Source organism: Tachysurus vachellii, chromosome 15 (genome assembly GCF_030014155.1).
Source record: "Tachysurus vachellii isolate PV-2020 chromosome 15, HZAU_Pvac_v1, whole genome shotgun sequence".
In the NCBI taxonomy this organism is placed as follows: Eukaryota; Metazoa; Chordata; class Actinopteri; order Siluriformes; family Bagridae; genus Tachysurus; species Tachysurus vachellii.
In genome coordinates this window covers 10,199,362-10,224,714 of record NC_083474.1, presented here as the reverse complement: position 1 = coordinate 10,224,714, position 25,353 = coordinate 10,199,362, and the positions used below count along the sequence as shown (strand labels likewise).

The 25,353-nt window shown below is 36.8% G+C and overlaps 1 protein-coding gene across 1 annotated transcript; it reads left to right on the top strand.

Moving 5' to 3' along the window:
- Positions 1–16,983: 16,983 nt before the first annotated feature.
- Positions 16,984–24,464, top strand: abhd15a (abhydrolase domain containing 15a). Its single transcript, XM_060888648.1, has 3 exons — positions 16,984–17,884; positions 20,159–20,511; positions 23,208–24,464. Exons 1-3 carry the CDS (start codon positions 17,381–17,383, stop codon positions 23,755–23,757), a joined length of 1,407 nt encoding a protein of 468 aa, XP_060744631.1. The 5' UTR covers positions 16,984–17,380; the 3' UTR covers positions 23,758–24,464.
- The last annotated feature ends 889 nt before the right edge of the window (positions 24,465–25,353 follow it).

Sequence of the window (25,353 nt, the reverse complement as noted above, 5' to 3'; positions counted from 1 at the left end):
ACCCAGCTGGAATTACTGGAAAGGCCTAGTGAGGTTGAATAAACTCAATGTTCTTTTCTTTTGTAATAAAGATCCTAACACAAAGGCACTAATTTTTTCCACTCTGTGCTTCCTATAAGATGGTGTTCCTTATGCTGTTGTGCGAATACGGTGCATCTGTGGAGTGTTGATATGGCCTTTATGAGATGCTCTCTTGCAGTGTGGGGGCTGCAGGTGGAGACGACATGTTGACATTTATAGTCAAAAACAGGAAGTTGTGACTGTGCGTGTGTGTGGTGTGTGTGTGTAGTGAGGCATACATAGTTTGCTCATGTGTATGTGGAGGATTATTAGTGTCATAAGGTACAATGGTTCACTTAGTATGCATGAGAGCGCTCTACAAAAAAGAAAAAACAAAGTTACATGGTGGTCTAAAACCGTGATGCCAATTAACTCTTATGTTAAACCTTGTTAAGCCTTTTTTATACCAGCATGCGCACAGAATTGGTTTTCCACCCACTGTGTGTGGCATGTTAATGGTGTTTAACTGAAATGAATATTGATGGCATGCTGGTAATTGAAATTTAAATGTATAAGAATTTAAATATACTTCCAGTTCCAGTAAACATGGGGTGCAAATATTATTTTAATACCATCATTAATACACAAAGTAAGGAATTAAACACAACATAGCACAAACATAATAATCAGTAATAAAAATAATCAGTTACGGTGTGATTTGATGTGATGTGATGATACTGTACAGAGATACAGAGAAGAGTTACTCTTACCAACAAAGTTATTTTCTTATTTTATTCCTCTTATACCACAGCAAATGAAATGTTGTAGAATGTCTGTACAGAAATGTTAAATACTTGCATTGTAACTAGTGACCAGCCTCTGTATGTTCCTCTGTTTCAACAAAAATTGACGCAACTTTTACTTATGCTCTCTGTCCTGACGACTGTCACATAAAGTCAAGTCAAGTCAAGTAAAGAAGCTTTTATTGTCATTTCAACCATATATAGCTGCTGCAGTACACAGTGAAATGAGATGTTTCTTCAGAACCCTGGTGTTACATAAAACAAAGATAGAGCTAAGGACTTAGTAAGTAAGTCCTAACCACATTAAGTGCATCTGTGCAACCTGGTGCAAACAGTGCAAGACAAGACAAACAAGACAGTGCAGGACAAAAAATACAAGACATTACACAATAGACAATACACAAAAGACAATAAACAGAAACAGCGCAGACCAATGTAAATACTGTATGTTCAAACAATATTGTGTGTACAGAAATACTGGAATGAACACAGTATTATAGCAGCAGTTACATGAGGTATTTTTAAGTATTAAAACAGCAATCAACTAAACAGTTTGATGGATGTATATTGGAAGAGTGTGTATTTGGTGTAGGTCTGTGCAGTCCATACAGCTGATGTGCTTGTGTGTGTTGTGTCTGTGCATTCCATACAGTTATTATGCTTCTTAAAACAATGCTCTCATGACAGAAAACTCAACATATCAACAATTACGCTTGTGTTTTTCAGACTATTTAAATAAAGAATCTATCATGCAAGTCTCTGTGTAATTGATAACGTATTGAAACAAGTACATTAATATAAACTTAAATTGTACTTAAAGTGGAAGGAGACATTACTATCAAAGCTAACAGTTATCAACACTTACTAGTCAATCAGAATCAAGAATTCAACAGTGCTGTGGATAATAATTCATAGTACATTTAATTTTTATAACATTTTTCTGGGATTCAAAGTCAGTTAAAAAATATTAGTAGGAAGAAAGGTGCAAAGGTACAAAAACAACAGTCTGAACTTAAACAAAGTCAGTGTTTCTTTTTGAAAGTGATAAGGCAAAAATAATAATGGTTTATATCTGATTGTGAATGTAGAGAATTGATCAAATTTCCTTAAGGGCAACCTTTGCAGAGAGTTTAGTTTGAATCCTAATATGCTGCATCCAATCCAACTAAAGCTGTTCAAAAGATCCTGTGTTAGATATGGTTTAGAAGTGAACTATGATGTTTCATGGTGCTGTAAAGTTTTGAGATTCTGAATCTGCTTTGTCTAAGGTCTGATTGGGCACTAAACATACATACTGTATTTGAGATAAAGAGCAGATCACCTCAGCAAGCAGCTTTGGTGGACTCATGCAGTGACTCAGGCTGGCAAAAAGCCACAGGGCTCCATCAGGAATGGTATTTATAGATGCCCTCTTCACTGTTTGAGGGGAGAAGGGAGTGCATCTCAGTCATGACGTCAGTCTGGGGCTCTGCAGAAAGGCCAGAGAGATGGATATACTGATGGAAACAGCATGCCCTTTAGCTTGAGTTCAGCACAAAGTTATAATAGTGTTCTCTATAAAAGTGCTCTTAATTAGCTTTTTAAATTGTGTTCAGTCCCCTTGTGGATTTCAGTTTCAGTTTTGGATAATTAGCTTTGTTAAACATTTTATTTTCTATTCATTTTAACTTTAGTTGTCAGTATAATAGCCAGTAGTACTGCATGAAAATTTGTAACAAATAGTACAAACCATTTTTTAAATTTAAGCTCTACTCAATGCTTCTATAGCACAACTTGCAATTATTTTGACATTTTCTGATACTGGGAATAGAACAAAAAACTTTGTTTACTCAAAACTCACTTAAGGAATAATTACTGTAATATACTCAAATTATGAGACAAATTTTAAAAAAGTACATTACATTATGTAGTATTCAACTTTACATCACTGGAACAATACAAAGTTAATATAAAGTAATTTTAGTTCTTTAAATTTTAAATCATAAAAAGTCTTTGAAAGGAGGAATTTTATGAAATATACTGAAGAAATACTGGAACATGCCTTTAAATTGTACATTCTGTAAATTGTCTTGCTTTAAAATGAGTTAAAATGAGTGTTTACAAGTACACCATGTAAACAATATTATAACATATTATAATGTATTTTTCTAGTTAACACATCCATATTTGAAAGTCTAACTTGCAAGAACAGTTCATTTCAATTCTTTATGCTTGTAATGTCACTACCATAACTCATTACAGCTATAGAAAATCATACCAAGTAGATTAAGAATCTTAATTCAATTCAATTCTATTTAATTTTGGTTGTATATTACTGTTAACAATGGATATTGTCCCTAAGCAGCTTTATAGGAATAAAAAAAAATAATTTTTAATTTGTATTTCTCTATAACAAGCAAACAAAGGTTGCAAGGCAAAACTCCCTGAGACAACATTAGGAAGAAACCAGAAAACAGTATCAGCATCAGTGCAATTTTTGAATTCATTCATTTTAACATAAATTCCTTTCTGACAGAACCATCAAATGTTCAATATATATAGACTTTAATCCAAAAATAAAATAGTTTGGGTCTAGACTCAGTTTACTATAATAATAAGGCATGGATAGCAGATTCTGAATTGAAGCAAGTACCTCAAAGTATATTTTTCCAAAATTCTGACATAAATCAGGTGACCTACAATGTCTCTGGTAAACAATAACCTCTTCAGTAGTGAGCTGTGGTGAAGTACAGGTCAGCTTATGGTCAACATGAGCACTGAAATTGATGTGTCGCATTTGCATGATGTTCTGCTGGCACAGTTGTTTTTAGCATACACGGAAGAGTGTGAAGAGTGGAGGAAGGGGAGCGCAGAGTTGTGTTGCTTATGGCCAGCAGCCAGCATCTCAGAAGAGCCTGGGTCAGCTGGAATACATCTCAGTTACAGGGGAAAGTCCATTGACGCATGTTTAGAGTAATGTCTTGTATGTGCCATAAATCCCTCAGAATCTTTTCGAAACAATTAAAAATAAAATCAGTTTAGAGAGAGAAGGACAAAAGATACTTTTAAACAATTAATCTGAGTAGTTTGCTGGATTGATTTATTTTTTTAAATGATTCAAAAGCTGACACAATGCTTTTCATGTCTCATGAGAGTGTACAGATGTCTAAACATCTTTCAGGTGTGTGAATATAACTGTAAATCTAAATTATAAATATTTCTTTTCAAAGGTCACTGTCACAAACATGCAAGATTTTCTCATGATAGTGATAATATGCGCTTCAGAGAGACTGAAAGAAACAGAGAGACTCTTTTTTTAATCTGACCTGAATGTGTTTCATTTGAAGAAGCTTTTGAAATACAGCTAGTTTTTATATGGGTTCTGTGATGTGATGTGGTCAATAGTATCTAGCTGCAACACAACAGACGTCTCTGTTAGGATGGGTGTAAATTGCTTTTGCCAAAAAGTATGGGGATAATCTGTGGGCAGCATATTGCTAATGAAATGTCATACTTTTCTCACTAACAAAGTGTTACAATATTAAGCTCTTGGCAAAACACATTAGAATGCTAAATAGCAATAAACAAAAGACAAAGTTGTAGTTTACAGTCATTTTACTTTACTGTATACATGGGAACCAACAGAGTCTTACATTTACAGCATTTAGCAGACGCCCTTACCCAGAGCGACTTACATTTTTCTCTCATTTCTTATACAACTGAGCAATTGAGGGTTAAGGGCCCTCAATTGCTCAGGGGCCCAGCAGTGGCAGCTTGGTGGACATAGGAATCGAACTCACAACCTTCCGATTGGTAGCCCAACACCTTAACCACTAGGCTCCCCCAAAGAATTTTGCCATTTCCCTCTGTGGGAATAGAACTTGGGTTTTTGTGGTCAGAGTCCAGTGTCCTAACCATTACACCAGGAGATAACTTCTATTAGAGTCTTCTAATTTCATCCATTTTATAGTGTAAATGTTTTTAAATTTCTAGAAGTTCGTGGGTCACCTGACTGTCACAAGATCAATTATGTACTCATTTTGTTCCACTTTGCTGATATAATAACCTCGACTCCTCTGGGAAAGCTTTCCATTAGAATTTGGAGAGTGTATGTGGAGGCCTGACCTTTTAGCCATTCATGAACTCAGGCACTGAGGACAGGTACGGAGGTCTGAGGTGCATTCTTGTTCCAGTTCAGTGGGGTTGAGTCAAGAACCATGTGCACGACACTTGGAATCTTACACTCCAACCTCAGCAACCCTCACTCTCACTCATTTTCTACCGTTTATCCGAACTATTCTCGGTTCACGGGGAGCCTGTGCCTATCTCAGGCTTCAAGGCAGGATACACCCTGGATGGAGTGCCAACCCATCGCAGTGCACACACACACACACACTCTCATTCACTCATGCACTCACACACTACGGACAATTTTCCAGATATGCCAATCAACCTACTATGCATTTCTTTGGACCGGGGGAGGAAACCGGAGTACTTAGAGGAAACCTGGGCATGGGGAGAACATGCAAACTCCACACACACAAGGCGGAGGCGGGAATCGAAACCCCCAACCCTGGAGGTGTGAGGCAAACGTGCTAACCACTAAGCCACCGTGCCCCCTTCTATACCTATATATCCATAGCATATTCATTTGTAAATTATACTGTTCATACTGTAAATACTGTAATCCTACTGTATATACTGTACATCTTTGCACTTATTGCACTTCTGGTTAGATGCCAAACTACATTTTGTTGCCTTGTACTTGTACATGTGTAATGACAATAAAGTTGAATCTAATCTAATCTAACCTATCCTTACCTAACCTAACCTAACCAAATCTAATCTAATCTAATCTAATCTAATCTAATCTAATCTAATCTAATCTAATCTAATCTAATCTATTCAAATCTAATCTAATATTTAGATCAATTTTACTACTAATCCTTACCAAAATGCATTAAATATATACATATTTTTTTGTATTTTACATTCCACCCGAACCATTGCAACTCCTTCATGCCACACAGTTTGGATACTTTTGTTTTGAATCACTGCGAGCTGACAGAAAGTTATTCTGATGAATCACGTTTACCCTATGATAAAACATTTCTATCCAGATGGGAGTGGTGATTAAAATGGCTGCAGGCACAGGGCAGGAGTGTTCACTGAATGGTTTGATGAGTATGAAAATGTTGTACATCTTATGCTTTGGCCTACACAGTTACCAGACTTAAAACTAACAAAATATGCATGAGAGATTTTGAATTGTTTTATACAGCAGTCTCCAACACCACCATCCAAACACATCTTCCACCATGTTCATCTCTCCAGTAGAGTTTCAGAGACTTGTAGAAAAATTGCACAATCAATGCCACATTGAAATTGCCTCAGTTCATGGTGGCCAATTAAGATGCCTTATGTTGTTTTTTCCTTTAACTTGTCACTTGAATGTATTAACATTTAATACCATGTGTAGGCTCAAATAATTTGTTATTAGCTCAACAAGAATTTTAAACTACTATAAAATTATGACCAGATGCTCTGGCAAACATCTGTTGTGATGTTTCCATTATAAAACTAGTCAATGTTCTGTTTATAATTTAAAGTGGCTGTGCTTTATGGCTCTGTAATGTATCATGTCTATACTGTATTTACTCAAAGGCTTCTAAGCTGCATAGAATGTACTGAGGTCCTATAACTAAAATATGGGTTTTGCCAATAATGTAAAATATAATTAGGTGATTACGGTATAATTTTAATGGAAGGTGTGTAATTTAATGTCAACAATCTTTTATAAAACAAAAACCTTTGAATATCTTATAATATTTTATATATTTTACAATATTTTTACAAACTGATTTAACTGCCAATGATGTAGTTTTCTTTTGCATAGACCGTAGCATTCTTTGCAGTATTCTGTAGTCCAATAATTCATCTCTCTCTTACTTTGCTAGAATTCATGATTTTATATTGCTGATGCTTTTATATAAATATTCTATTACTTCAATATCCTGAAATTATGCCAGTAAGTCAGAAATGAATTGGTCTCCTTTTGAATCACTGCTTTGGGAAAAGAGTATGCATGCTTTCAACAGAGGTAATATTATAATCTATATCATGCCATGTTGCCCATTTGAAGAGGCATTCTGTTGGAACATTAGATCAGATTGCATGCACTGCTGCTGTATTGAGAAATAATTAAATAGTCCTGCATTTCACTGACAGAATTGTTATCCACATGATTTTCCACATCAAGTTGAAATTGAAAATATCTGTAGTAATTCCACTTAATTCCACTGGAATTGTGTTGTAGGAAGAATAGGTTCATTCATTCTGAGTTAGAGCTGAGTGGTTTCTCACTCATCCACAAGAACTGATATTTCTATCTTTTATTTGTTCTTTATATGTAGCACAGTGTCTGCTGATTTTATCTCTGCACAGTTGTGGAGATGCAAAGGCAGAGGGAAAAATGACAGGAAATGCACATTAGAGCATGAATGAATAATGAAAGATGAATACTGACCAACGGTGCTCTATTTAATGCAACTGTTCTGCCTTGGCCTGGTGTAAATGAATCTGATAAATGGTCAGACAGGGCAATCAAGGCAGCAAGTCCCATTTTTGGCTTAAATTTTTTTTATATACCCAAAATGATAGGACCTAAAGCTGCTGAATTTAAGATTTGACCATCTTATCTTTATTAAACTGATGCTATTGCCTGTTATTCACGGTGGAACATTTCATAATGTGTGTCGTGTCCTTCATGGTTTGGATTAATCTCCAAGCCAATTATTTGGCATTAACTGCAAGTGCCAAATAATACAAAGTCAATAAAAATTCTGGCTGCGTTCTAAATGCTAAACATGTTGACGAAATAATGATGGTCCATTGGTGTACTATATACTATTAATACATAACTATCTGTTGTTGTTATCTCATCCTCTCAGGATTACAGAAATTTTAGGAGAATTGAAAACTATCCCAAGCATAGATGAGTTTGAAATACATGCAATGTTTTATTATAGCTGGAAAAATATAGCAGAAAGTGAACAGAAGTGACAATTTACATTCACTTTCCCAATTTAACAGACTTTGAAATAGAACACACATGAATATATTAAACACAACTAGTGTTTAGTAGTATATTAAACACTCTAGCCAAACAGCTTTAAACGGGGTAACAATGTAAATTACACATTGTATTTTGGATATATAGCAAATTAGAGAACAAATAAATGGCTGAGTTTTTCAGCAAGAAAAAAAGAAAAATATTTGAGATTTTATTATAGTATTTTAATAGACTTTCTGTTTCAGAGACTGAATGTTTTATTGGCATGATAGACTGGACTCTTTCTATCTCCTTGTCTCTACCTGATTGACTGTCAGCACTTGCCATTTGTTGTGAAGACTTACTTTTTTTTTGCCTAAAATTGAAATGAAATGATCTAAAACATATCTGAGCAGACACATAATAAACACACATCAAAATTCCTACCAAATCCAACCCTCCAACTGTGAATAGCTTTTCAGGGTGACTAATTTCATCCTAGGAACAATACAGTTTATAGTGTTTTTCTTTCCCATGACTTGAAAATGAATTTTTTTTTTTTTTAAACAAACAAATTATGCTGTAGCTTTAATTGAGTTAATCTAAACTGATTTAAGATACAGTATCAGAATGACATTACACTCATTTAGACACATACAGATCCTGAGCCAGGTTTCCTTTTGAATCAAAAGGGCTTTGTATCCAGACGATGATGTGGCAGGGCTTTTACGTGACCTGCGAGAAGTACATTTATAAAAGGTTCCAGACGTTTTAGGGAAGTGGGAAAATCAGAGGGAAAAGGCATGAAGATGAGATTTCAGAAAGCGTATGGACATGCCTTTGAACTTGAAAGTTGTTGTAACATTATGGATTTCACTGAATTATTGGCTCATGTCATTCTACCTATGCTTGCTTTTGGTACTGTAAATGGATTCAAACATATTGAAACCTAATCTGAAATTCAAAGAACATGTTAAGATCCAAAAACAAAGTTTTGCTTGTTCAACTCTTTAAATGCACATCACATTTTGAGGTGAATTGAAAAAATATGCATCATAGCAGCAGTCTGCTTATTACGTCTGCTGAAAGAACGCTGGCAACATGAGCTAATGTGGTTTGGCATGGGTTCATCATAGGGTGCAGCACATTACTGTCAGCATTACATAAGGCAACAATGCTCAATTGGTGGTCTCATAAAATGTTGGTGGGCCATTCAAGGTCTTGCATAAGTGCAGTTTTTTGCTCCACTGTGCAATTAAAATGTCATTTTGATTATGAAAAGCATTTTATATTTCTGACCTGGTTGGTATCTCAGCTACAAAATAAATATTTTTGAATGTATTGATTTTTTTCATTTTAACAATTTACACATATTTACATTGCTGACAGCAGCACCAGTAATAAACCAGGGAATAGGAATGCTCTCAGGTAAGCAGTGATGCTCAGAGGAACCTGAAATGTTTCTGATTTATCTAAGTAGCTTTTGCCCCCAAGATGTCTTATCCCCTCATTATCAGAACAACCATTTTCTATGATCATGTTCTATTAACTAGGTAGTAATAACACAGAAAAAGAACTGAGTAGATGAACATAAAGACAGTACACATGAACAGAGTGTAATAGCTACATTTCTCTGTGAATGTGTTTTTGTGAATAACAAGCTTGGGATCTGTGCAGTGGATGTGCTCACTAACTCTCTCGTGTTCTTTTTCTCATTTTCTGTCTTTACCTTTCTTGATTCCTTTTCCAATTAAGCTATACCTTGAGAACAGCTGCCAGCTTTTAAGCTGCTGTGTGCACATTAACCCATTAGCCTAGTCCTACAGATGATGTATGAAGTACCACTTAAATGCCATCTGACACCTTTCATGCATCCTGCATGAGAACCAAAGTAGCATGAAGAAGATAAAGACCAATTTCTGCAGACTCAGTTTGTTCATCAGACTTGCGCTCTCTCTCTCTCTCTCTCTCTCTCTCTCTCTCTCTCTCTCTCTCTCTCTCTCTCTCTCTCTCACTCACTCTCTCTCTCTCTCTCTCTCTCTCTCTCTCTCTCTCTCTCTCTCTCTCTCTCTCTCTCTCTCTCTAGTGACTTATTCTGCTGGTCAGCCATTACCCAACTCAAACATTAGCAAAGGTTAATTTAAGGTTAACCTGAATTTAGGACATAGACCTTAAATTGCTCACTGATGCAATTTACTAGGTTGTTTTACAGCCAAACTCTGCCCTCAGTGCCACTGTGTGGAAACATCTGCTCACATCTCTATGGAAACCGTCAGGTCTTGTTTTTGTGTGAGACTAGCAATTGACTTTTTACTTTCTTTGTTAGCTAACTTGATTTGGATATGAAGCAACAGAATCAGCAGTATTATTAGTGTGAAAGCCAACTATCAGACTAATCAACAGTCACAACTAATACACCCTATAGCATACTTTCACAATATGGTATGCCACTGCACTTTAACTTCGGACTATCCACACTGGACTATACATACATACATACAGCATTATACACACTGGACTATACATACACACTGCATTTTATATCATAATCCATCTGTTACCATCTGATGCACATCCATGTCACTTCTGTACCTGTACAATCTGTTGCACCTTATAGTATTTTATATATAATATATTTACATATATTTACACATATACATATATAAGTACATATTGCACATAATGTGTACTGCTACTGTAAGGATGCCCAATAGTACACTGTGTGTACTGACTATATGTATGAGCATATTGCACATGTTCACTTGTTGATTTCATTATTTGTTTAGTAATTGTACATATTGTACACACATATTGTACTGACTATATGTATGAGCAAATTGCACATTTTTGCACATTTTCACATGTCAACTCATTATCTATATCCTTATCTGTATAACTGTTCTGCAATTTCTGGAGTTTGCTCCTAAGAATTTCACTCACCAAGGCACATGTGCTGTGGTGATGTGACAATAAAAGTGACTTGACTTGACTTGACTATTTGATCTGATTAATCTAAGATACCTAAAAATAATCATTACTGGATCATTAATCATGGATTAGTGATTAGTGATTCTTTCCTGAAAAGGCATCTTCTTGGAGTTTTCACTACACTGTATCGTAGACCACACTCTTGGAAATGGGCTTCTGTACATCTGTCCATTCAGTGACATACAATTTCTTCTGACTGTTTATTTAAACTTACATTTTTAAACCAAACTCAAAGTTTTCCATTTTGAGAAGGCAGATAAAATGGAAACTAACTTTGATTATTAACTAAAAAAAAGCACACAGTTGCTAGCTGGTGAGAAAAAGACAGTCAGCTAAATTAACTGAGGGTCTGACTAGAAATCTTACTGACAAAGTGCCATAAGGACAATGGCTTAATATTTTCATTTATAAGATTCTGACAAAAGACTGGAAACTGGAACTGTATTTTTTTAGTGCCCACTGTTTACCTCATGGCTCGCTCCTTCAGGAACTTAAACCACATCTGTTTTCTTATGCTTTGTGAAAATCTGACAATCTGTCTATGGTTAAAAGCTGCGTGTAAATATCATTGAATTAAATGAAATTTAAGTCAAAAAGTTCCAGGTGTGTTTACTGTTTACTTAGGCAAATAGCATATTGTTCTTTTCAATTCCATAATATGCTTAAATGTTAAATTTCCTAAAAAAAATGGTCAAATGAAGTAATAACATTGGTAAAGTTGAATTTTTGGTTCATCATATATCTGAAAATAAATAATTTAATCCTCATTTTATGTATGATCAAATTTAAAAACCCTTTTTACAGCAAATCAGAAAATCAAAGAATGTTCATTAAAGCTATTCAATTAATATTTTGCAATTGGTACGGTTACATTAAATTCTTTGTTTACAAATGTCTACAGTTTGTAACCTAAAATTACCTTCATATGCTAGATCATTTGTGATTCATGCATGGCTATAAATAAAACAATTTGAAGTCTTCATTTTTTGTTTTTGTTCCTAGTGCCATGTACGTAAAGCAGAGAATAAACACAAACTTCACATAATCTTTAAATTTTCTGTTTTCATCATTGACCTTGGCTGATTCTTTTTTACAGTATTCGATTCCATATTCAAAACACAGTCTACCAGTTGATGACCTCTGATTTAGGCACTGAAGTGCAATTGCTTTGCTATAGTCGTCCATCAAATTGATGGAGTTGATTATAATACTGCTGACTGAGCCAGTTCTTGTTTTAACAAGGAATAGGAAAATACTCCAAATCTTCAGCTGCATTACTTGGGATAAATTATAGATATTTGTGAGAACTGGAGCGTTCCACAGAGGCCTGTAACATTGATACTGTTACAGAGAAGGGAGAAGGGTCACTGCGGATTACACTTAATCCATATTTAACATGCCACAGTATCTTGTTACTCAACATCATAGTCTCTAAAGAATAGCAAGAGGCAGTGTACACTTCAAAAACTTATCTTCATGAATCTATTTACCAATGCTAAATTGAGTTTGACCGCCAGACTGTGCAGAATGAGTGGTGTTAAGGGGAACTTCTGCAAGAGAGATAATTCACCACACCATTTAAAAGCAACCTGTCATACAGAGCAGAGATATAGTGACAGCTTTACTGGCCATGTATGGCAGTTGGGAGGAAGAAGCTTTTTACTATGCTTCCTCATAGACATCCTCAGTAGTTTTAGGAATTTAATGAGGATCCTTGTTACCTTGACCTATAAATTACAAAGTCAAAATTGAAGACATAATATACTTATTAATAATTTTCAGTTCATTGAATTGACCTACTTCCTTGCTTTGTCAAACGTGAGATAAAAAGAATACAGAACAAATTAACTTTGGGAGAAAGTGTTCAACATTTCTCATGATCTGAATGTCTGAATGTGTTAATAAAACTCACAGTAATAACAGACCTCTAAAATATTAACAAATAACTTAATAGTGCAAATTATTTGAACAGAATAATCACCCATGCTGTAAAATTAGCAAAGACAATGTTTGTGTTTAAGACCTCAGTAGATTCAACTTTGACAGGTGTCAGTTTCAGGTCTCCTGTAATTAGTATTGCAAGGCAGGAAGTGTAAGAAGGACAGAAAGACTGACACAGAGGATGCGGTTGAACGTCTTTCATGCGGTTGAAGTTACTGCTTCAAACTATAGAGCGGCTCACTGTGGTGTTACTAAACAAAGCTGATAAATTCTGCCACGTGTATTTACATATCCACAATCACACTGAATGCCAGTTTATGCCTATTCTCAACCTATCATCAGAGCTAATGTGTGCACACATATGTGATTAGTTCCTAAACTATGAAACATGTGCCACTGGTTCATCAGTCATTCTGTGAAGGTTGAAACAGTGAGTCCAAATAGCAAGGTCCTTGGAGCAAAATGAGTCCATCATTTTGGTGGTGTTTATTTACAATAGCAGAGCATACAGTTCAAGATCATGTCTCTCCAGGGTTGAAGTGTGTCTGGTGCTTGACGTCATAGTGCCTGTCTGAGCAGAGTCTGAGCAGTGTCTCTCAGCCTCCCCCTTTTTATGAGGCACTTTATATTTGTATAGTGTTATTAAACGGTGCCCACAGAGCTAAAACTTTAGGAATTAAACAGTACATTCAGAGGAACTTTCAGGAGTCATTGCACTGACTGTACTGTACACTGTGGGACTGCAAGATCAGAAAATGTTGCCACACTGACCATGCTAAACCATGAAAGAACAAAAGAAAGAGACAGTTGTGTCTCACACCTTCAGTGGTAATGAGATAGTGATTTCTCAGCTGAGAGTGAGAGCTGGAGCAAGAGTCTTATTGAATTAGTGTGAACCTGAACCAGGAGCTCATTCAATGTATTCAGCACAGCCACAGCTGGTTTCCATTAAGAACCGGCAATGAGACCTATCAAATTCAGGAATTTAGCACACCAAATGTGCAGACTGAAGTACAGTAAGTCAGAGCTGAAAATCCTGTACACTTCCCTTTAAAAAAAAAAAAAAAAAAAAAAAATATATATATATATATATATATATATATATATATATATATATATATATATATATATATATATAATATTTTCTGTCAGTTCTCTTTACACCATTAACCTCGTTGTAATTTAAAAGGAAACCAAAATGTGTTGTAGTAAAGATGCATGACTTGCAGGAAATGCTATCTGCCTGTGCCGGAGATCTTTCATTTATAATATATGTGATGGTACATATGCTATGATTCAAGTAATTATGTAGGCTTATGTTCATTTTAGGAGTTTCCTTGGAGTCAGCACTCAAGCAGAGAGCCAAGTGAAGGCCAAAACTTTACAGGGAAGTAGAAAAGAAGAGCAGATATTCAGCAACATGACTCTGTTACCACTACATGATCCAGCAATCTAGTACAGAGTTCAACAAAGAACAATACAGGGTTGTCACTTTATATGGAGGAGAATAATTCTTAGCCCCGACAAGATTAGGAGAACCAAGAGCAGGAGTGGTCACAGTCACATTTTATCAGAAAGATATGTTCCTTCCAGGTTAAAGCCTCTTTGTCTTTTCATGTCTTTGTTTATCTTCACTGTCTTCCCAAGGACTTTGTTGGTGATCCGGCCTCTTTTACAGACCATTCTTAAGCCCTTCCTGTTCAGTGTTGCGGCGCTAATTGTCATTGAATCACCCGAAAATACATCAGCGAGTCATGTTTGATTTTAGATTTCCTGCACTAGTCCCTTAAGGGACTATTTCATGAAGGTTAAAGATGGATATAAACTCAAATAACTCAAATTCTCTCTCCCACCCTTATTAATATTTTTTTAATTCATATCCATACTTTCCAATATAAAAAGAATGTTTGGAAAATGATGCTGAATGTGTATGGGAACCTTTAAACAAAATGAGTTCAAAGGTTAAGCAGACCCTTGGTGTCATATGTTTGTTCACTAATTCTGCTGCCTGAATTGTCCTTTATTTGAAAAATAATAGCTGAAAATGGAATGGGAGATATTTTAGTATGTATTCTCAAAGTGATAATAATACATAGAGAACAATAGCTGTGAGGCTGCCAGCCATCTCTGACTGCAATACGCCCAAATGGCCCAATGCCACCTATAGGCTACGTTTGTTACATTCCCCAAAGGAGGCAGACTGAGGCACTACATGATAACAAGATGCATGAAGGGGCTCTGTTTTTATCATACTGTCATAAATACTGTAAGGCATTGTAGCAGAATTAACCAAACATTGATTTATGGATTTTTGCTATAAATATTCTGGGAACCCGTGGCTACATTTAAGAGCAGCAAATTGTGCTTTAAAGGGCAAACTGACCGGCAGAAAAGGGTTAAATAGAGTAAGATGACAAGTACTGTAATATCAGGGTTGTGTAACTTATTTTACAATTCAGAGAGCATATAAAGTCATGACAGCTCATGTACAGAATGTTAAATGGATTAGAAATGATTCATGCCCAAAACACTGTTTATAGTTTAGTATCAGTAGATTCCTGAACACTAATAAATAAAAAGCCTCCTCTGTGAATTGTCTGAGGGAGAACATAAGGCTCTCAGCAAACTAGTTGTATTTCTGCCTGCTCGTATTCTACATTCTGATCCTACAATGTTTGTTTGCACAAGAGAACAATATTTCATAAAGATTTACAGCTGCAAGCAAATGTGTACATATAAGGTGCAGGACAATGTTGGTTTTATATTTGAAAGAACTTTGTTGCACAATAGTGTACAAAAAAAAGTTAAAATATCAAATTGACTCTACAAATAATTTTTTTTTGTGAATGATGTACAGTATGTTATGTTAAAAAGGCAGACAAGAGTTTGAACTCTATTCACTAAATTGTTAAAGGAAAAACATAGAAATAAAATTAAATTTATGTGCATTTTTCAGGCTGCCTTTACTGAAATTAAGCTCATTACTGTTTCTGTAATTTGAATTAGCTTCAGTATGATAATTCATATTGCTACGATAAATTACGTATTATATATATACTGATGACTGTCATGATATTAGATAGAAGACTCAAATCTAATATCTATAAATAGCGTGACAAGAAATTGCTTGGGCTGAGCAATCATGAGATCTCAGTAATGGCAGAATAAGCCTTATGTGGGGCAAACATTTATACATACACACTTTCATAATGTTAAATTTTCATTATGAAAATGCATTTATGATGTTAAATTTGCCAAGTGTGACCAATCTGCAGTAAACCACTAAATTCATGCAGCATCTTCTTTGAATACCAAACAGAAAAGAAACCATACATTTCTGAAATTTGTACTTTTGTTCGATCAACGTGTTTGTCTTTCTTTACATTCTGTTTTAAAGGCATTAACAGGTATGACCAAATAATTCTTCATTTTCTTTACCGAGCTGATGATGTGTTCATGATCTGTCTGTGGTATGAGATAAAATATATCAGCATAAATAGAGATCAAATCTAGGAGGTGTTTCAATCTGTGTATGACCGTCATTGATGACGCATGAGTCCACAGACTGGACTAAAACTAAATCAGCCTGTCTCACGTCTTTAAATATGTTTCTGTGTCTTTTTTCTTTCCACTAGTGGTGTGGTCGGGGTTCAAACCCACAAGCTGCTGAGATATCAACTTTGGGTCCTTGAGCAAGGCCTTTAACCTCACCTGCTCCAGGGGTGCTGCATTATGGCTGACCCTGTGCTCTGACCCCAGGGCTCATAATAACCTGGGATACAGTATGTGAAAACTTAAAGCATTTCACTGCATGTCTGTGTATGTGACAAATAAAATTTTAATTTTGATTTTTAATTTTCATTTATTTATTAGTTTAATGTTAAAATATGTCAGTTCTCAAATTGTCTAAATGTCCTTATTTGAATTGTGTGATATATATACTTATGTAATATATTCTATTTGTAAAAACAACAACAACAACAACGAAAAGAACTATTATTATAAAGGGCAAAATGACAGCGTAGTTCACCTTGAGACCTTGTATGCGATTTATAGAAATGTCTACTAGGGACTGGATTGAGCAACAGCAGTCGTATGGGGTTATACAGATGTATGCTACATACTGCATGTTGGAAAGAAAGGCGCCTGCTGCTGGCTTTAAAAACGCTGACAGCGTGAGACGAGCTCCTGCACTGAGCTCCAGCGCGCTCGCACACACACACACACACACACACACAGCATTTCAAAACCTAATGGCGCCAACGGAGGATGCAGGTTTGATTTAAAACGCATATTATTTTTGACGCATGGATACAATGGTTGATTATTGTTTCTCCAAAAGTGATCACTCGTCATTAATCGGATACAACAGAGTAAAAGGCATCAGCTTGTAAAAGTTGTTTGAACTTGCAGAAGCTGAGCGCACGCTCGAGACTTTTCCCACAGAGGTTTGAGCGCATGGAGCGCGCGCTCATGAACCGAATGGATTCAGAGCGTTGGCTTCTTCGCTTCTGGTGAAACGGTGTCTTTTTTTTTTTTTTTTTTTTTTTTAAACGAACCCCACCTCCTCTTTCACCGCCGCTGGATTTCTCTGTTTTCGTTCGGAGAGGCCGTTCAAATGCTGGAATGGATCGGCGTTGTTTGTGTCCTCCTCTTGGTGGCCACGGTCTGGCCAGTGCTCAAGCATTTGGGAGCGTTTTTAAGGGGGCCTGAAATCGCACGAGGAGAAAGGAGCGCATCGAAGCCTGCAACCGGGACAGAGACTATTAAAGCGCACGAGCCGGCAGGTGAATCATCAGCCCCTGTCGCGTTCATCTGCAAACCCTCGGCACTCGCCAAATACTTGCTCAAACACTGCTCGAGCTTCTGTAAATACGTACCGTGCCCGGCGTGGCACTGGCGTGCGAGTCCGTGCTTACAGACAGTTTTGGGTGCTCTCTGGCCGCACGACTGCGCCGTGCATTTCATCCGAGATTATTTACAGCTGAGTGACGACGGCCTGGTAGCTCTAGATTGGGCTGTTGTTGGTCCAAAGAGGAGGAGGACTTCAAGCAATTCCTCTAGTCCCGTTCTTCTGATCATTCCCAACTCTTTCGGAAAGCTCACCAGGAACGTATTACAGGTAATCGGATTTAAGTCTTGTCCGGATATGATGTTCATACCAAATCAGTATCAGGTCTCATCACAGTGTATGAGAAGATAAAAGAATAAGGAATGAATAGTCTGTCGCCCACAGCAGTTTGTGTAGTATGATCTTCTTGGTATGATTTTTTTTTGTTTTGTTTTGTTTTGCTAATGTTTTATTCATCAAATGGACTATATGCATATAGTGAAGAGTCATTAAAGCATAGCATGATCATGGCAGAGATCTTATAATCTCGATAAGGGCCATATCCTCATGTTATGATATTTAGAAATAATAAACATGATATACCTCTTGTACAAGACAGAAAAAATTAGTGCACACTTAGATTCAAAATGCATGAAAGAAATTTTGACTATCCTTTGTCACTGGATCCCTTTCACCTATATAAGGAGGATTACTGCTGCAACAGAGACTGGAGACACCCTGCTGTGCGTTTATTTTATTTGGATCGCGTTGCTCTACTTGCATCATAAGGCTGCAGTCTTTACAAAGTGAGCTCACAGCCTTACAGTCTCCCTGTAATGAAATGATATGCAGAAATATTCTGTGGATGTTGGCGTGCACCAGACTGTGTGGCAAGAGGAAATGTGGGTTGCTGTTCTTTGTTTTTTTTTCTGTCAGTAGCAGGCATGTCACATAGGCTTGACAGTTATGAAGCTTCCTGCATGCAGAGCATGAGTATTTTATTTCCATTGTTACTCCAAGGTCCCAATTAAAGTTTTCCTTATTAGATCATGATTCTTTAGTGTGTTGCCTAATATCAGTTGGTGAATTCTATGAGTAACCTTATAGTAATTGGGTTACAAGGTGAGAATATATAATGTGTAGATAATCACCTCAGGTTAGTAAGTCAAATGTGGAAGTCATTATCTTCATTTTGCTCGGCAGGTCTGTGGTGCTGCTTTGCCGATTGAAAAATAGTTTTTGGACAGGATAATAACAAAATAGCATATGAAAAATCAAGCCTTAAGGCTCACTAATTAAGGTTTCCCTATTTGATGTTTCCATCTATTTCCTGGTCCAAAACATTCTTGGAATACTGTTTTGAACATACCTTTTGTGTACAGACCAGTTGGTCATGAATTTAGTGACGTTTGAATTTGGCTCAGCCTCCTTGGGATCTGATTGATGCCAAGAAAAAAGCAGTAAAGTGCGCTTGTTCATGTCTTTGTGGTTATTTGATTTACTGCTCTCAATTTACTTGGATTTTATTCGTTCTTCCTTCCCTGAATGGAAGAGTGGATAGTTTTTCATAGGCACCAGCGATAGGCTATTTCCGGTATAACATACAAATCGAATATACTAGCTAAAAACATCTGGTTATAACCCTTTTTCAAAAGTCTCTTTAAAAAATCAATAGAACCTAAGAGTGCTTTATTAAATTAACTGCAAGGTTTTTTGGTGGTGGAATCAGAGTTATGGTTTGTATCAGCTGTTGCTCCTCTCCCTTGCTTGCATGCAAACTTGCATTCTGTTTATATACTGCACCGATATGTAGATTAACCTTTGCCCGTGTTACAAGGTGTCATTTTGCATGCATGAAAAGGCTGCTGCTGTATTGCAGATGGAGCATATTGTGGTCAGACCAGCATCATAGACAGCAGTAATTATAATGTGAACTATCATCATACAGACCACCAAATATAAAAAATCATTTGCAGAGAAACTTTACACAGTATTGCTTTGGTCTTGCTGACTGTGATGGACTGCATCAAGCAAAAGTGCTGAAGTTGTGTCTTGTACAAAAGACAGATGAGCATTTGAAATAAAAGTCCAGTATTGACCTTATTCTGTCTTGTTGAATGAATGCTTGATTTTGATGGATTCTCTGGTTCGTTGAACATGTGAGGAATGTGGTGTAAAGCAATAGTGCTGCTTATTTGAGTCTTGAGCCCCCTTGACAGAATTCCCCATGTGCCTGATTTACACAGAAAAAATACTGAGCGGCATCAACTGCAGTTACACGGTCCAACGGTTTGTTTGTTTCAAATAAATCTGAGGCAGTACTGTGCATCAGGATAAATAGAATCTTTTAAACACACATGCACACACACGTGTACACACACATTCACACACCCATAATATAAATAATTCTACAAATTGTAATACACACACATAGAGAATCATTTCTTTTCTCAAGGCTATAAAAGTTGAACATCTGGAAGAGACTCATCTTTGTTTATGTGATGCCTCTTAGACTTCTCTTCCCCATGTGATTGGCACATAATGGTGTCTGCTTTTTCTCCACAGCTCTGTGAGGCAGCTCTGAATCATGGCTACCTCCCAGTGGTGTTTAACCGGCGCAGTCAGAATGGTACGCCGCTCAGCACCATCAAACTACAAGAGTTTGGTGACCCAGCTGATCTGCGTGAGGCGGTACGTTATATCCGCTACCGCCAGCCTACAGGCCGTGTCTATGCAGTGAGTGAGAGCACTGGCTCAGGCCTTCTCCTATCTTACTTGGGAGAGTGTGGCTCCTCAAGCTACATGACTGCTGCTGCCTGCCTGTCACCCATCTTCCGCTGTCAGAGCTGGTTTGAGAGCGGTCCTGGCTGGCCCTTCCACTGGGTCCTCCTGCTTTATCAGAAGGTCTGCCTTAGCAGGTATAGTAAAGTGAGACACACTTTATCTGCATGCATTATAAAACTACCCACCACTTTATTTAAAAAAAAAATGCAGGGATGTTAATGCCACATAAGACTGACAGATGGGTATGATGGGCAGTTGTCCACGAACTTTTGGTGTCCACGACAGGGTGCAGTAGCTTTTTGATGAGAGAACTGAGAGGAAGGCCAAGATAACACAAAAAATCTGTCTTGACAACTGTGCTGAGCAGAAAAGAGGTATCTCAGAAGGCATAATAGAGAGCAGAGGGTCTACAACAGCAGAAGACAACATGGAGATCCACTCCTATCAGCCAAGAACAGGTTAGAGTAGGCACATGTTCACCAAAATTAGACAGATGAAGCTTTGCTTTTTTTTTCTTTCTTTTTTTACCCTCTCCCGTTTTTTTATCCGTCCAGGACTGCCTATTTTATTCTGATGTCTTTTAACAAGGCACTTCCATGGTTGGGCAGTGTATATAATTTTAGGGACTATATAATTTTTTTTTGGGAAAAATAATTTCAAGAATAAATATTAGGAACATTATTTATAGGAAATATTCAGGAACCCTTAACACAAAAGGTACTAGGAGATGTGTGCTGTGGTAGGACATAGAAAAGTCAGAGAGTAGTATCCACACACACACACACACACACGATATGGTAATTTTATTAGGTACACTTACCACAAAGGTGAACTCTAAGTATTATGCATGATTCGTGGCCGCTGCCCATCTGTTGCTATGTTCAATTTTCCAGTTCCTCCTCATCCTTCAATGTTAATGGAACTGATTAGATATTATCTGGTTAGTGGATTATTCTCATCACACCGACGACATGTCACACTAGTGTGGTAGCAGTTGTGCCATGAAATACTGGGATTTTGCTCTGTTCTAGAGCAGTACTGTATGTACTGTATAAAGCAAACATTCTTAGAAATCAAGAAATATACCTCTATACTTAAAGTTAAAGAACAAGAGCAAAATACAGTATGAAAACTATTTAGCATTATGGTGGGCATTTATTCAGGACAGTTGTAGAGGCTAGTGAAAACTGGTAATGCTGAAATCATGCTTGCATTATATTCAACACTCAGAAAGATGTATTCCTTTTTACTCACAGTATTAATTAGCAATCAAATACAAAGCAGCTCCGGCTGATTGAGACACAGCTGATTTCTGGCGCATTGTCTGGCTGCTCTGTTGATCTGCTCTTACAGTATATATAACCACAGTCTCATTGGTTTTACCTGTTGGAAGTTTAACCTTCACTAAACCTGTCATGTGTGACTAATCACAAAAAAGAACAATTTCAGCCAATATGTACAAAAACAATTAGTATGAATTTTACATATGTTTTGTTTTTTTTAATACAGACTGTTGTTATAAATAGAAATAATGGACTGTTTCGTTTGTTTGTGGTTTCTTTGATATTTTTTTTAAAAGTGATATCTACATCCAGAATCTTATAGCGCATTTCATCTTTTCTTGTACTCTTCTGCTATCTTTGGCAGTATTGTAACAGTTTTGTTGTTCATTCGAACAAATCATTCTGAACCAAAGTGTACCCAATATGTTTTTACACTAGTTTTCATTTGAATAAAGAACATTTCATTGACTTTACATCAATTAACTAAAACAGGCTAAATCTCAAGTAAATTAATCTCAAGTGATCTGCAGTATTTGCTTTATCCCAGTTAAGGTCACAGTAGTCCTCAGGCGTCACACCTACATACCGCTGGTTGAACTTTTCATGCATATTGCACACAAAATTGGAATGTTCACAACTGTGACAGTGTGCACTTTTGAGGATCAGCTAAACACTGGATTTTCCAAATGATGTGAAGTTCACAGTCTCATTAATTTGCATGACTTACTTAAACGAACGATCTGTGGTTGCACCCCAGTCTGTTTTAGTATAGACATTAACTTTACATTTTCATGTCCCTGAATGTGATGCTGAACAAAACAAAAAGTAATTGGTTGCTTTGCGTGCCAGTCAGATGCCCTGTTGGGTGGTCCTTGGCCAATGAAAGCTGTTATGCAGTCCAGACTTTCTGCAGTCAGTCTGAAGGTTCAGCCACATGAGACTGGGGTCACAATGGATTCATAAACAATTTAGAGGCAATTTAGTGTATCTACATACTGGCATTTTTTTTGTAAGATGGGAGGAAACCAGAGAATAACAGCACATCCTGATGACCTGAATAGGTCATTATATACGCAATACAAGATAAAGTATTAGAAAGAGCACATGTAATAAAAACCTGTGCTCTGATGTACAGTTTTCACTGCTGTCAGAACTGCTGTTAAGGGAAATTAATCAACATTATCTGAACAATCAGATTTTAGAATTTAAAAGCAATGTTGCATAACATTTAAAATTTTTGTACATTGGCTTAACCTTTTTTTTTTTTAGATTGCTTTTAATCTTTGGCCACTATGTACAAGTAAATTCATTGATTTCTAATAATTTGGCACTTAAAAACAAACTGTTTACTATGCGTGCCTTTATAGGAGCAAAAGATGGGGTGATGGGGTGGAGCTGAGTTGACAAATTATGTATTATTGTGGTATTGATTTCTGTAATGCTTCTGATTGGTTAAAGCTCAATAACATATTACAGGCTTTTAAAGATGGAAGCCTGCTTTACGTCTAGACAAAATCTTTAGTGATTGGGTTGGAATTTTCCCGCAGGTACAGAACAGTGCTGGGGGAGCTGATCCATGTCGACAGCCTGTTCTCCAGCCGCTCACTCAGGGCCATGGAAGAGGCACTGTTCTGTCAGTCCGGTCTGAAGAAGGCGCCAGCTGAAGGAGCCTGGGAGGCATACTGGGAACGCAATGACGCATTGAGGGACGTGGACGAGGTGGCAATCCCTGTGCTGTGCGTGTGCAGCCGTGACGATCCGATCCGTGGTGAAACTCGGTCCACGCTACCCCTAGAGCTGTTTGAGAGCAACCCTCACTTCTTCCTGCTGTTGACAGAAAGCGGAGGCCACTGTGGCTTCTCCACTGCCAATGAAGGCTCTGTGCTCTGGAGCCACGAAGCTGTTCTTGAGTTCTTCAGGGGAACCAGCGACTTCTTTGCAGCTGAAGAGAGGGCCAAGGTGTCCGCCAGGCGTCGTGGTGCAAACCTCGGTGCTAAATCTTTCCGCCATCGCAGCGTGAGCAGCTACAAAAGGTTACCAGTCTGCTCACATGACATCCACACCATCTACAACTGGCAGAGGTCTTACACCAGATGATGATTACTGACACAGCATGGAGGAGGTTTTTTTTTTTCTTTTTTTTCAAAAGAAGTAAATATATCAGAACATATGAGGTATATGTCAGATATCTACATACATAAGACGGTACATGTGAATGAGTTGAGAACATTAGTTTAAAAAAAAAGCTAATGAAGTAGTCATGTAACAGAACTGTGTTCCATGATTTACATGGTGCTTCCTGTATCTCATTCCCTCATCTATTCCTTACATTCATCTGGACAGCGGCTGTCTGTCGCTGATCTCACTGCCATTACAACATCCTGCATGTAAAATGATAAAAACAGAATTTTCCATGAGGTAACGCTCTCAGTATGTGCAGCTTCTGGAAGGTGGAGCAATGAGCTGTAATGTTATCACAAGGCCATTACATTTGTGCTATAATTCTTTGAGCCTGCTGGGATATTTATAATTGCCTTGTTGTCTGACATGTTACGTGTCGTTAAGTAGTTGTCGGAACTACTGGGGTTTTGTTGACCACACTAAGGTTGCAGGGTTGTGGTGTTGTTCTTGCTTTTGTCACTGAATACACTGACATGCCAATCTTTTTACATTTTAATCTATAACACAATGTTTAAATTATCTACATGCTCGATGAAAGAGGTTAATTAAAATCATATACTTGAGATTTACTTTTTTTTTTTTTTTTTAAATCAAAACTGTATTGTATGTGAAGGTTTGTACAGATTTATACAATAAAAAAATTCATTGCATCAGGTGATGTGTTTTTCTAGCCACAGTTCACTTTAGTGATGTCTTGGTTTAAATCAGACCTTCCCCAAAACAGATCTAGACTTCAGTTGTTCTCTGGTAAATTTCAGTGACCTCTGTACCCAGCAGTTCCTCTTTTAGGTGCATATAAATTACCTGTCAAGTCTGCTGCTTTTTTTTTAAAATCAAAACACCAGTGCAGAATGTGGACAAAACTTGAGCTGGATATTTTATATTGCTAATATGTAATAGCTTGTGATATAATGGCTTACAGAAGAAGGACTTTGTTGGAAATTGTAATGCTCACAGTGCCATCTAGTGGAGAATCAAACTGATTGAAGATGGTTGATGGAAACAAATGGAGCAGAGCAAAAGAGTAGACTGTCTAATGCTGTTAAACGTAATGAGAACTCATTAGTATTTGCTAGGTTTTTTTTTTTCTTTTCTTTTCTTTTCTTTTCTTTTTTTTTTTTACAACTGACTTCAACTTCATTTATATCATTGGTTTATTCTGGCATAGGAACAGGGAAGGCAAGAGGTAAGAGTAGAGGTTTGTGTAGTATTGCATGAAATGTTTTTTTTAATTCAGGATTCTAGATTTTATACAGTATCTGACTTGCAGTGAAATAAAAATCAAACCGACTCCTACTTAGAGTGTGCAAATCAAAATAATATAAGAAAATTAATTACATTTTAAAGAATAAATACTTTTTTTTTCTTCATCTCACACATACAGTGCCATTATTTTCCAAGTGCCAACAACCTATTCAGTTTTAATTTCAAGTGAAATCCTGTTGTGGCTTGACAAGCTGTTGATTCTTTAAAAGCACCATTTGAAAGGTGACAGGATGATGATGATGATCG